General features: G+C 47.3%; 1 protein-coding gene across 1 annotated transcript in view; it reads right to left on the reverse strand.

Moving 5' to 3' along the window:
* Nucleotides 1-2,448: 2,448 nt before the first annotated feature.
* Nucleotides 2,449-14,644, reverse strand: part of LOC128829283 (alpha-2-macroglobulin-like protein 1) — a 59,426-nt gene continuing 47,230 nt past the window's right edge. The window contains exon 27 of the mRNA XM_054014630.1: nt 2,449-3,130. Within this exon, the coding sequence (XP_053870605.1) occupies nt 2,991-3,130 (140 nt within the window). The 3' untranslated portion in view covers nt 2,449-2,990. The remainder of the gene's footprint in view (nt 3,131-14,644) is intronic.

Genomic DNA, 14,644 nt, shown 5'->3' on the forward strand with positions numbered 1-14,644 from the left:
AAACAACAATAAACCCACAAATTTTTTTTAAAAAATACATCTAATTTTGCAGAATAAAAAACCAAACTGCTTTTAAAATCCATTTTAAAACATATTTTGCACAGTAAAAAACCTTGTTAGTTTGAAACAAACCAAGTACTTTTTAAAAACCTACACCTATGCCTTGCACAGACCCCTCTCACACACAAAACAGCAGCTTTATAAAACACACCAAACCAAGTCTGCAGCCCTATACTTTTCAATAACCCCCCCATGCATTTAAATGGCCCATGCTTGTTCTGTCCCTCAGCCAGGTGTGCTTGGGCCTTTGGGTTAGTTACTATTATTCCCCCAATTGCCTCAAACCCATTAAAAACAACACATTATGCACAGTAAAAAAAACTGTTAGTTTGAAACAAACCAAGTACTTTTAAAAACCCTACACCTACGCCTTGCACAGACCCCTCTCTCACACAAAGCAGCACATTTAAAAAAAAATACTTTTCAATAACGCCCCCACGCATTTAAAAGCCAATTTCAAAAAAGTTCCCTTTCACTATGGGATAAAGTGTTGCAAGCACATGCTTGTTCTGTTCCCCCCCATGTGTGTTTGGGCCTTCAGGTTAAAGAACAAGAACAAATTGTAGTTAGTATTGCCAACAAATCCCTATACAACTTGCGTAATACCTAAAGTTTTAAAAAAAAGTATTAAGCACAACTATAGTTAAAATGTTTTTTACCTTTGCCTGTTGGTGAACTGCAGCTTAAAGTTACTGGTTCCATGCTAAGCAGATCACACTGCAAGGAAGATAGACACCATTAGGGTTACCATATCTCATAAATAAAAAAAGAGGACCCTCCACGGGCCCTGGCCCCGCCCATTTCCCCACCCCTAGCCCCGCCCCAACTCCACTCCTTCCCCATCCTAACCCCGCCCCTTCCTCCCTCCCACTCCCAGCCAGGGGGAAAGGGCTGCCCCAGCGCTACCGGCTTCAGGGTTTGCCGGGCAGCCCCCAGACCCTGCGCCCCCAGCCGGCGCTTCCCCAGCGCAGCTGGAGCCCGGGAGGGGAAGCGCCCAGCCGGGGGCGCAGGGTCTGGAGGCTGCCCGGCAAACCGTGAAGCCAGTAGCACTTGGGCTTTGGGCAGCCCCTATGCCTCCGGACCCTGCGCCCCCAGCCGGGCACTTCCCCTCCCGGGCTCCGGCGGCGCAGGGTCCGGAGGCACGGGGGCTGCCTGAAGCCGGTAGCTCTCGGGAAGCCCGGCTCTTAAACAGAGCCGAAGAGGAGCAGAGCCTCCAGCCGCGGTGGCTCTGCTCCTCCCCGACTCTTCGGCTCTGTTTAAGAACTGGGCTGCCCGAGCGCTACCGGCTTCGGGCAGCCCCCATGCCTCTGGACCCTGCGCCGCCGGAGCCCGGGCGGGGAAGTGCCCGGCTGGGGCGCAGGGTCTGGAGGCACGGGGGCTGCCCGAAGCCGGTAGCGCTCGGGAAGCCCGGCTCTTAAACAGAGCCGAAGAGTCGGGGAGGAGCAGAGCCGCCATTTTCCCGGATATGTTCGGCTTTTTGGCAATTCCCCCCGGACGGGGGTTTGACTGCCGAAAAGCCGGACATGTCCGGGAAAAAGAGGACGTATGGTAACCCTAGACACCATTATTTTCCAAAGACAGCATGGGCAAAGAGTGGCATTTCAGAGTTAAAGACAGCAAGCCTTACCTCTTTCTGCAGTCCAGCAGCCATTCAAGAACGTTTCTGTTGAAAAGGACAGTCTCCAACATACCTGAGCTTTTTATAGCATCTTAGCCCATTGTTTCAAACAGACTTCAACATAGTAGCTAGCATGTTAATTTAATCACCACAGCTCTGAAAGAATAGATCCTTAAGGACTTTAGGCACCTCTCCCATAGCACACCCTTTTGTGATCTGGGGTGGGGGAACCAAGTTGTCTGCACAACAGGGCTATTTTTTTAAGTAAGTTAAAATAAATTTTTCAGTAGGGCCATCTTACAGTATCGAACAGTACCCATTTCCAAGTGGGGGGCCCTTTGCAGATATTAATGAATGTCTTGGGGCTTTTTTATTAAACATGTCTTTCATGCTTAAAGTTTGGGGGAGGAGGTCCTAGAAAGAATGACCCATAGCAATCAACCAACTCCAGGGCCATATTTAAACCGTCCAATAGTGTCCCACCAACTCCTGGGGTCATATTTAAACTGTCCAATGGAGTTCTGCCAACTCCAGGGGTTATATTTAAACTTTCCAGTCGCATCTGCAAATTCCTGAGGTTTTATTTCATTTCATATTAATCAGAACTCACCATCCACACCCACCCACCCCCCTTACTATGGGTGCACCCCCATCAAATTTAACCCTATGGCAACAAGGGTAAGTAATCGCAGTCACCCTGGCTATTCAGTGAGGGGGGGAGGTGTAGTTAAACCCATTCAGTTCAACTCTATTGTACTCAAACACATGTCTGAACAAGCCCTGTTTGTTTTATTGTAAGCACATTTTTTTAGGATTTTTTCCTTCTCCCACAACATACATTTCAGCTTTTTGCTGTAAATGGGTCACTTTTATACAAAAACCCCACAAGAGCTAGGTGCTCACAAACAATTTATTTTTTATTTAAAAGTCATACAGCTCCTTGAAAACAAACCAAGATGCTTCATTAAAACTTTCAGAAAAGAAATAGTGTAAGCACCCCACTGCTTGTTTTTCGATTTACACAACCCCCAGTTCCTAACCCATTATACCTCCTCCTCGACCGGCGCTTCTTAATAATTCATTTAGCTGTGCGACGTCTTTTCCATTCACTTTGTCCACCGGTGACTCCCCCAAGCCGTGATCGCATTCCACCTGTAAGGGGGTGGACAAAGAGAGGCCTCGGGGCTAAAACAAAGTCCAAAGTTCTCACGGGGGTAGTGAAGGAGTCCATGTTTCCACTCAGCAGCCTTTCCACGATTTCTAAAACACGTGTTCTTGGTAAGAGATGGCCTCCTCTGTCCGGCGCTGGGACTTATGGGGTAATGGTGCTGCACTTTGATTGGCAGAGGGCTTTGGGAGGAGTTCTTAGTGGGGTCATACGGCTCACTTCCGGATGGGTCACCCCGCCCCGGATCTCGCTCTGATTGGTCAAATTCTCCTCTTGAGGCAGTCCTATCAGGGCAAAACACATCCTAATTGGTAGAGGGCGGTGGGGGGAGCTCTTAGAGGCATCACACAAGCCACTTCCAGATGGGTCACCCCACTCCGGAACTCGCCCTGATTGGTCAAATCTCCTCTCGGGGTGGTCCTTTCGGGATGAAACCCATCCTGATTGGTAGAGGATGGTGGGAGGAGTTCTTAGGGGGGTCACATGACACACCTTGCTTCCAGTCATGTGGTCACCTTGATCCCAGAAGTAACACCCCCATGGGGTGGGACTTCCAGTGACAGAAGGGAGGGACTAAGGGTAAAAGGGTGGGGCTTAAGGAGTCAAGAGGCGGGGGTTAGGGTTTGATTGATGGTAGGACTATTATAGTACTGCTGGGTGTCCGAGTCAAGAATGGTGGAGTAGCTCCAGAGACGGAGGTTGGTTAAAGGAACCATAGAATCATAGAATATCAGGGTTGGAAGGGACCTCAAGAGGTCATCTAGTCCAACCCCCTGCTCAAAGCAGGACCAATTCCCAACTAAATCATCCCTGCCAGGGCTTTGTCAAGCCGGGCTTTAAAAACCTCCAAGGAAGGAGACTCCACCACCTCCCTAGGTAACGCATTCCAGTGCTTCACCACCCTCCTAGTAAAATAGTGTTTCCTAATATCCAACCTGGACCTTCCCCACTGCAACTTGAGACCATTGCTCCTTGTTCTGTCATCTGCCACCACTGAGAACAGCCGAGCTCCATCCTCTTTGGAACCCCCCCTTCGGGTAGTTGAAGGCTGCTATCAAATCCCCCCTCATTCTTCTCTTCTGGAGACTAAACAATCCCAGTTCCCTCAGCCTCTCCTCATAAGTCATGTGCTCCAGAGCCCTAATCATTTTTGTTGCCCTCCGTTGGACTCTTTCCAATTTTTCCACATCCTTCTTGTAGTGTGGGGCCCAAAACTGGACACAGTATTCCAGATGAGGCCTCACCAATGTGGAATAAAGGGGAACGATTCACGTTCCTCGATCTGCTGGCAATGCCCCTACTTATACAGCCCAAAATGCCGTTAGCCTTCTTGGCAACAAGAGCACACTGTTGCCTCATATCCAGCTTCTCGTCCACTGTGACCCCTAGGTCCTTTTCTGCAGAACTGCTACCTAGCCATTCGGTCCCTAGTCTGTAGCAGTGCATGGGATTCTTCCGTCCTAAGTGCAGGACTCTGCACTTGTCCTTGTTGAACCTCATCAGGTTTTTTTTGGCCCAATCCTCTAATTTGTCTAGGTCCCTCTGTATCCGATCCCTACCCTCTAGTGTATCTACCACGCCCCCTAGTTTAGTGTCATCTGTAAACTTGCTGAGAGTGCAGTCCACACCATCCTCCAGATCATTAATAAAGATATTAAACAAAACCGGCCCCAGGACCGACCCTTGGGGCACTCCGCTTGAAACCGACTGCCAACTAGACATGGAGCCATTGATCACTACCCGTTGAGCCCGACGATCTAGCCAGCTTTCTATCCACCTTACAGTCCATTCATCCAGTCCATACTTCTTTAACTTGGCGGCAAGAATACTGTGGGAGACCGTATCAAAAGCTTTGCTAAAGTCAAGGAATAACACATCCACTGCTTTTCCCTCATCCACAGAGCCAGTTATCTCATCATAGAAGGCAATTAGGTTAGTCAGGCATGACTTCCCCTTCGTGAATCCATGCTGACTGTTCCTGATCACTTTCCTCTCCTCTAAATGTTTCATAATTGATTCCTTGAGGACCTGCTCCATGATTTTTCCATTGCACAACTCCAGTAGGGGCAGAACCGGGCCAGGATCATGTAGTGAGGCCATGGTTCACACCTGGAGTGATCTGGCTACTTACTTGCAGAGAGCCTGCTTTTATGCAAAAAGTTGCACAACCTGATGTCACATGCTGCATCTGATAATTAGGTCCAGTGGTAGGAGCCTAGGTCGCAGCGAGGTGCAGGATGGCACCTAGGCTAAGGCTGGTGCTAGAATCAAGATCCAGGGACACACCAGGATCAAAACCGAGATCAGAGTCCATCAACAAAGCAGAAGCAGAACCAGAGCCAGTGTCCAAGTCCAGGCCATTACCCCATGCTGTGAATCTCACAATTGTTGGCTCCCAGGAAATCTGCAAAGGTTTTCCTCAAACTTCATCTGCGAGGATTTCCAATCTAACACTCATTTGGGCACGGGACAAATGGAAGACAGATTTCAAAACACACTATGGACATTTTAACTGTCTGATATGCTATTGGAGCTAACTAACAGTCCCCTGACCTTGCAACCCTTCATCAGTGATGTATCTGGGAACAGTGTCATCTATTCAGGTGACATACTCCTCTTTTCGGAGAACCCAGAGCAGCACACACACCTCATCCGGACCTGGAGAGGTTTCGGCAGCGTGGTCTCAACACAGAATTGGTAAAGCGTATCTCCAGCGAACTCTCCACAGAGTTTAGGGGGTACATCCTCTCCCCAGAAGGTGTTACGATTGATGCAAATAAGGTGGAAGCCATTCATAAATGGGACAAAGTTTGAAGTCCTCAGCGCTTCCTAGACTTCACCAGCTTTACTGCTGCATCGGCCCAGGGTTCTCAGAGCCAGTAAACCCCGAGAGCTTCCTCCACAAAATGGCCACATTCGTTTGGTCATCCAAGTTCCAACAAGCCTGCAAACAGCTCAGAATTGCCTTCACCACTGCATCTATTCTGACGCACAGCATTCATCATGGAAGTAGACGCATCTACTATGACCACCAGGGCCTGCTTTGTTTGGTGCTGCCAGATGTGGACTGAAATTCAGACTTAGCTTGACACACGTGACTTCTGCGCTTTCACCAAGGCACCACGCACCTAACTTCTTGGCATCTCAGGCCTCTGAAGACCCTGCTCCGTCCATGGCAGCCATTGCCAAGAATTTCACTCATTCAAATGGCCACATGATGGAACTGACTCTCATAGATCACCTGACCAAGATGGCGAGCTTCATCCCTCTGTGCACGAGTACCTTCGGCTAAGAGGACAGATCAGCTCCAAATTTCCAAAGGCCAATGACACCTTTGTTTTGCTAACTATAGATTTCCCACTGATTTCATGCCACACTACGAATAGTCACTTCGCACTTCCTAGCTATCGACCTGGGTCAACGAATCCACCACATTCAAGAAGAACGAAGGGAGCCCCTCGAGAACACTAGGAAGGAGTCAGATATTATACAGACTGCTGATGACAAGAGGGAAGCCATTTGCTGAAGGGAGGTAGCAAGTCCCTGGCACTGACCGAATCCCTAAGCCCCGTCTGTTGCAGCAGTTCCTGACCCATCCCCCTTGGCTGACCTTCTGATCCCATCCTCCTCCCCTGGCTCTAGGGAGCAAACTCTGGGTCCCTTCCCTCACTCTGGCACAATCCGTGCCCAGAGGGACCGAGCCCCTCACAGACAATGGGACTGTCCTACCTTCTCCTCCTTGTGGGGGGGACTACTACCCCCATTTTACAGACAGGGAATGAAGGTGATGAAATGACCTCTCCAAAGTCACACCTGGAAATGTGGAGGAGATCTGGGAACTGGACTGGGTTTTACAGGAGTGCCCTCCCCACAGAGGCAGCTTCACTTTCTGCCCTTCGTTCTCTCCTCCCCTCGTGGCCCGTCTTCGATGGGGATCTCTGAACTGGGAATGAGCAGGGGCTTCCTCCCCCTCTGTCTTCCAATGTCTGGGATCTGTCCACAGCAACGCAGCTGCAGCTGGCCCAGCTTGGGGAGCCATGACCTCATCCTGTGAAATCAAGACGTGCTGGCTCTCAGTGATGCTAGACGGAAAACCACGCACCCCACACAGAGGTAGGAACCGCCCATTCCCAGGTTGTTCTGAGGAGCCATGATTCCTCCAGGAGCTGGGGAAGGGCACAGTGAGCAGTCTGTCAGAGGTAGGGGAGGATCGTGTGAGGGGAGGGTCTAAGAGAGGAGGAGGGTGAGCTAGGCTCTGTATTTGGGCTTGGCAGGGATCAAGAGAAGGGACGGGGCTATTAGAGGGCAATGCGAGGTGCAAGGGGTGTCGGAGATGGGGGCAAGGCCTGAAAAGTTCAGCTACTTTAGATGAGTTGTGCCAGAGAATCACCGGTTGAGGTGACTGAAAGCTCTGAACTGGGGGTGGCCGAAAGCATCCTCCTCAGATGGGAACATCCCAAATGTCTGCAGAAGCTCAGCCTCTGAGGTGAACGTTGTGGCCCAAACCTCTCTCTGCTCTGTACCTCGCAGGATTCCAGCGGCTGTTCCAATCCAGGGGGAAAACTGTGCCATTGAAATCACACAGCACCTGTGCAGTGAAGTGCCACTTAAACCCGCTGTGATGCACAGACCTTGCCCTGGCTGTCTGCACAGGCCTGAATTTCACCTCTTCAGAGTGTAAGGAAATAATTGGCTGAAGGCCTTTTTTTCTTTTTGGATGACTGTCTAGTGGGGAAAAACTATGGGGATTTTTAACCTGTTTGGCTCCCATGACTGGTGCTTCAATGATGCAGACAAGTGCTGATGCATTGGTTGATTTCCCCACCTTTTAATCTACTCTCTTCTTCTCTTTTAACAGGTATTCTGAGGGCACCCCGTGCTTCATATGGGCATTCTTGGGTGGGCAGATTGCATCAGACCTGCACTTGAATAAATAATAGTGAATGAAATATGCAGACACTAAAGTTCTGCAGCCAAATTCTCAGAAACCTTCCTCTTCAATGGAGGATCAGGATTTTGTTTCTAATTGATTTGTTTAAAAAGTGCTAAGCAGATGCTACACTGTAATAAGAGGAAACAGAAGCAAAAACTGAAAGAATGTTACTGAAACCAATGAACAGATGCGGAGAGTGGAAACACGGCAAAGCAAACAAATGACTACTATGAGTAAATAACCTGAAAGCAAATGGAGAAGAAAAGCTCATCTGGGTAATTGTGGCTCTTGGGACAAAAATCAGGTTCCTGGTATGTAGCCTGGCTGAGATCATACCTTTTCCCTGGATCCCAGACCTGGGCTACAGACGTCATTCTCTGTGTGATGTCCTTATTTTATTCCTAGGGAAAGGATCCCCAACGGAGATGTAAGGATCCTGGACTCTAATGTCTGCAAGAAGCTTCAGCCACCTTCACAGGTAGAAGTCACTGTCTTTCCTACAATGCCACTAGTGCTCTTTCTGCTCTCCAGATCTCCTCCCTCCAGCAGGACAGAGACACCCCTTCACTCGCCGAGTCCTGATTTCCTAAAATTCAAGGGGCTGAGGGTTTGCATTGCCTCCACCATCAGAGACTTTTTCCTATGGGAATCTCCCTAGAGCAGGGGAGAAATCTGTTCTTCCATTAGAATGAGACTGCTCAGTAAATCCACTCACACTGACCTCATCTCAGCTGCTTCGTTTATCCGAGATTAGTGGTATCTTTGGAAAACACTTAGGGTGCCGGGGTGTGAGGTGGAGCAGGGGAGACGGGCGCTCCAGCAGATTCCCCTGAAGAACACCACCCTGTCTTTCTCTGGTCAAGCTCAGACTCACCGTCCATTGTGGAAGTGAAGACCGGATGGGTGCTGCTGGATTGACCTTGATGTGCCATGTCCTTGTGTGGATGAAGGACCTACATCTCAGGGATGGCCAGCAGCAGATGTAACACATGTGTCCAGGAATAGGCTAAACAACCTACACTGATAGGTAAGTAAAATCATGGCCATGTGTAGACATCACAGGAATTGGTGGGGATTGAACCAGGGTTTTCAGCACAAGCCCCTCTCACTCAGTGTCAACCAATCCAGCTCCACCCACTAGATTACATCCCTGTCCATTGTCACAGAACCCAGGAGCCCTGATTCTCAGACCCGGGCCTTACATCACCAGGCCAAACCGCCTCCCATTATGGGTGCTGTAGAAGGGACCATTGGCAAAAACCCCTCTTCATTCCCCCTGTCAGAGACTGCAGCCATGGGTGACAAGAGAATGAGCTGAGATCTCCCCTGTGGGAATCCGAGGGGCTGCACATTTGGGGTTTCACAGGGAAGGCCTCTGGCAGCCGTTGACAGAGTGTTCCTGGGAGGAGATTTTCCGTCTCTAACAAAGGGTTTCTGTTCCCCCAGATCTCAGCCGCTCAGCAGAATGCAGGAGAGCCGAGTGCTGATGGGCTAGAGGGGTCCCAGGAGTCGCTGTGCGGCAGGTGCAGTGTCTGCAGTCACCATGGGCCAAACCCTGCGCTCCAGACAACCCAGGCTGTTTCCCTGGATTGCGAAAGGGACTTTGGCTTGGGGAATCAGTTGCTGGTGCCTGTGTCTACAACTGGGATGTTTTCATGAGGCTACTCAATGGTCCATAAATCACCATGCGAGCAAAGGGAGAATGGACATTAGAGAGCGAGGCTGGGACCTCTGCAGAGCTGCTGCAGTCGAGCATCCACAGCCAGAAGAGAGACGACGGGAAACGCGCTTCGATGGCTGCCACAGCAGCTGTCTCATCAAGCTCTGCTCACGCTCTAGACAGCAGAGGCAGGACAAAGAGCCACACAGTGAGAGCCTGGGTTGCAATTAGCAATACGCCATTTTTTCAGTGGATTATGCTGTCCTGACTGTCTATTTCCTGTAAAGTCCACATCCAGCCTCCCTGGATGACCTCAGTGGGAGTTAGGTTCTCCGTGCCCACAGGACAGGGCTGGCCTTACCATGAGGCGAACTGAGGCGGCTGCCTCAGGTGACAGACTGTGGAGGGGCGCCACTAGGACCCAGAGTGTAGAAAATTGTGTCTGCTCCTGGTACATATGTATCCTCTCTGCTCTAGACGCACAGAGATGGTGGCGTGCTGGGCTGGAGGAAGGAGGGCACAAGAGATATAACAGGCAGGCAGGAGAAAAGGTGAGATGGAATAACAGAAAGCAACAGGAGCTGCAGGAAGAGAGAGGAGGAGGAGCCTCTTATGTACCTCTCCAGCACCCCCAGGAGCCTGGACTGATTAACACCAGCTTCTCAGGGAGCTTCCTGTTTCCTGCTGCTTCCCTGAACCCACTTGAGGAGAACAGGCAGTGAACTGAGGTAGTAGGAGCCAGTTAGGCCCTTAAGACGCTGATATCTTCCCTCACTCAGGTCCTGCTACCAGCCTGCTTATTTGTCCTCTGGGGCAGCATTCAGAAAAAGCAAGCAAGCAAAGGAAGCTTTTCTATCTAAGCAGGAAGGAGCTCTCCTGAGATACATAGACACAAATGTTCACGGTGAGCCTTCCGGCCACAGTGAGGATGTGAGTGGTGAGGAGATGCCTGATCGTCCAGTTAGTCAGAGTGCAGGTGACCTGGCAGCTACTGCAGCATCCATATCTCCATCTCCAATGGATGTAACCATGCAGATTCCTGAAGAAAAGTGTAGATCAGAGAAGAGTGTGGTGGAGGTGCAAGAAACAGCTGCTGCTGAGTTTAGTTCCTTAAATATAGATGATCCAGGACGGTGGACCCACTTGAGCAGTAGCCTGAGGGACTTCCTTGTACTGCATGGGCCACAGCAGGTGAAAAACGTCATGTTCCCCAAAGACAATGAAAATAGAAGTTTCCTTCCAACATATTACTTGTGTGAAATCCCCAATGGTGACAAAGTGGAGAGGCCATGGCTTATGTACTCAAAAACCCAGAATGCTGCATACTGTTTTTGTTGCAAACTCTTCCAGTTTAATGTTCCAGCCACATTGGGTTCTACAGGAGCAAAGGACTGGAAAAATCTGGCTAGAAATCTGGCATGCCATGAGAAGGCAGCAAATCAAGCGAGAGCATTCCATAGGAGGAAAGAACTTGAGATGAGACTAAGGTTAAAGGCCACCATAGATGATCAGCATCAAGAGAAGATTGCATCAGAGTCTCTTTACTGGCAAAATGTTCTGAAAAGGCTCATTGCCATTGTGAGAATGCTTGCTACCCAAAACCTAGCACTGCGTGGCACTTCAGATCAGCTGTATGTGCCAAACAATGGAAACTTCCTTAAAATTGTGGAGCTGATGGCTGAATTTGATGCTGTACTCCAGGAGCATCTAAGAAGAGTCACCACCCAAGAAATGGACACACCCCATGACCTTGGAAAAATAATTCAAAATAAGATCATACAATTACTGGCAACAAAAGTCAAAGAGAAGATTGTGGCAGATCTGAAGTCAGCAAGATATAACTCTGTTATTCTGGACTGCACACCGACATCAGCCGTACGGAACAAATGACTTTAATGGTGCGTGTTGTAACAACAACAGAACCTAGTGAAAATGTCCCTGCAATGGTGGCTGTCAGAGAGCATTTTCTAGAATGTATTGACATTGATGATACTACAGGAGCTGGAATGGCAAATATGCTTCTTAAAAAGCTGGAAGATATGGGAATTGCGATAGCTGACATGAGAAATCAGGTCTACGATAATGGTGCCAACATGAGAGGAAAGAAGAGAGGAGCGCAGACATTGATCCGAGTGTTAAACCCTCGAGCTTTTTTTGTCCCATGCAGTTCTCATTCATTGAACTTGGTGATCAGTGATGCAGCATCAGCTTCTAGCGAGGAGCTGAATTTTTTAATAAAAGAACAGGAGTACTTGTGGCACCTTAGAGACTAACAAATTTATTTGAGCATAAGCTTTCATGAACTACAGCCCACTTCATCGGATGCATAGAATGGAACATATAGTAAGGATATATATATATACATACAGAGAACATGAAAAGGTGGGGGTTGTATCACAGGCTGTAGGTGCTCTTCCTAATTTGAAACAGGTACGTCAAAACTGAAGATCTGAAAAACAAGTCCTAGGTTAGACAATTGTCTTTTGTAACTATAAAAGTAACCTACAAGCTTCAACCAAAGACATGCTGGAGGCATCAGCTCATCCACACATCTTCCCAAATCTAGCCTGGGAAAGAAGATGTGCTTGACCACATTCCCAGAATGTTAACACATCCAAGGGATTGTGGACCAAAGTAGAAGCGAGTTTGAAAGCTGGTGACTCTCTCTCCCCAAAAGATGCTCTGTCCCTAGCCCTCAATTTGAATCAAAATATTTCCAGAGTAAAATTCTTATTCAGAAGATACCAAGAGGAACTGCTCTCTTTCAAAACAGCTTGCATCTTCTATTCTCAAGGACGGCTCTCTGTGCGGACATGGACTACCAGCTTCTGTGAGGGCAGCCTGACTTTACTGCTTTGGAAATAATGGCAGAGGTGTTCATATTGAAAGAGGATGTCTTTCCTTAAAGGCAGCTTTAGCCTCATTCCTGTCAACAATTATGAGAGCTGGTGGCCATTTTGAAAGGCTGCAATTCTCTGAAGAAGAACGATTCACCATTAAAACTTTCGGAACATGTTCCCCTTGCCTATGGAGTTTTTACACACATACACATAAATTCTTATGCATTAACCATTTTAGCAGAAAATTTCAGCTTTTTCTCAAAAAAAAAAAATAAACCTTGAATGCTGGACATTTTTATTTCGCTTCTCTGGACTTTTTCAATTCTCATGTATCTTTTTTTTTTTAGATAGGGCAACCAGAACTGCACAAAGTATTCAGGGACTGAGGATACAATGTATTTATATACAGGCAATATGATCTTTTCTTTCTTATTATTTATCCCTTTCCTAATGGTTCCTAACATTAAGTTGGCTTTTTGAACCACCACGTCACTTAGTTTTCAGAGAACTGTCCACACTGACTCCCAAGATCTCTTTCTTGAGTGGTAACAGCTAATTTAGACCCATCATTTTGTATGTCTAGTTAGGATTATGTTTTCTAATGTGCATTACTTTGCATTATCAACACTGAATTTCATCTGTCATTTCCTTGGCTGATCGTCCAGTTTTGTGAGGTCCCTCTTTAACTCTCTGCAATCAGGTTTGGACTTAACTATCTTGAGTAGTTTTGTATCATCTGCGAGCTTTGAAACGTCCCTCTTTACCCCTTTTCCCAGATAATTTATTAATATGTTTAATACAGTTCTTTATGGAGCCCCGTTGTTTACCTCTCACCATTGTGAAAGCTGGCCATTTATTCCTACCCTTTGTTTCCTGTCTTTTAACCAGCTACTGATCCATGACAGAACCTTCCCTCTTACCCCATGACTGCTTAGTTCGCTTAAGAGCCTTTGGTGATGGGCTTGGTCAAAGATTTTTGGAAAGTCCGGGTACACTATATCCATTGGATCACCCTTGTCTACAGGTTTGCTGACCCCGCTCCAAGAATCCTAATAGATTGGTGAGGCATGATTTCCCTTTATAAAAACCATGTTGACTCTTCCCTCAAAAATCATGTTTATCTATGTATCTGATAATTCTGTTCTTTGCTATAGTTTCAACCAATTTGCCTGGTAATGAAATTAAACTTACTGTTGTAATTGCTAGGATCATTTCTATCATTTTTTGAAATCAGGGTTATATTAATTTTCCTGCAGTCATCTGGTACAGAGGCTGATTTCAGGGATAGGTTACATACACAGTTAGTAGTTGTGCAAATTTCATATTTGAGTTCCTTCAGAACTTGTGCGTGAATACCATCTGGTCCTGCAGTAAAGACCAATGCAAAAAGTTCATTGAGATTCTTCACAATGACCTTATCTTCCTTGAGTGATCCTTTAGCACCTCAATTGTCCATTGGTTGTTTAACAGGCTTCCTGCTGCTGAGGTACTTAAAAACAACTTTCTGTTTTTGTGTCTTTTGCTAATTGCTCTTCAAATCCTTTTATGGCCTGCCGGATTTTATTATTACACTTCACTTTCTCTTAAGCTTGGTTTTCCTCTGCTAGCCTTGGGACTTGCTCATGCAAAACTCCAGGTGACTATGAAATGCTACCTTGCTTTGAAAAGGCTGCCCCGGGTCACTGTAAACACTTGCTGGGTTGCATCACCCCATAGGAAGGTAAAATCACCCCGGGAGTCTGAACTAAGGTGGAGTTGCTATAGGAGCTCACAACGGGACACAGGGGGTGCTGGAGCTCCACCAGCCAGTCCCAGAGCATTTGAGGCTGTGTGTCCTGCCCTTGGGAAAAGTGGCAACCCTTTCGACAGTACTAATGAAAACGAGCTTGCATGCACAGTGATTTCGAAATAAATTACTATGTGAATTGTTTCAAAGACTATGACACTATCAATAGTGGGTTGTTAATACATCTTGCTGTGAAGGGGACATTTTCAGTTAAGTAAAATAACAGGGAAAAAGACCTAAAAAGTTCTTTTCAAAAACCACCCACTGCCCCAGATCCACCCAAGACTTAGTTCTTTGGTCATTTCCATTGAAATAGGGAGGACCTGGGTTGGGTTATTTAGGGAGAAATAAATGGATTGACACTGTGTTAAATTTTTAAAGGACATATTTTTAAAATTAATTTTAATTCAGAAATTAATTAACAGATTCACTAGCAAATTCTCAGAAAATTCATTCTTTAGTCAGGGCGTAGTGCTGTAAATATGAGGAGGACATGGCTTAAATATGTCAAGAGGGAACAGCTGGACACAGACAGATTAATAGGGGAGTACAAGGAAACAAGGAGTTAATATTATCAGC

The sequence above is a fragment of the Malaclemys terrapin genome, chromosome 25 (genome assembly GCF_027887155.1).
Source record: "Malaclemys terrapin pileata isolate rMalTer1 chromosome 25, rMalTer1.hap1, whole genome shotgun sequence".
NCBI lineage: Eukaryota > Metazoa > Chordata > Testudines > Emydidae > Malaclemys > Malaclemys terrapin.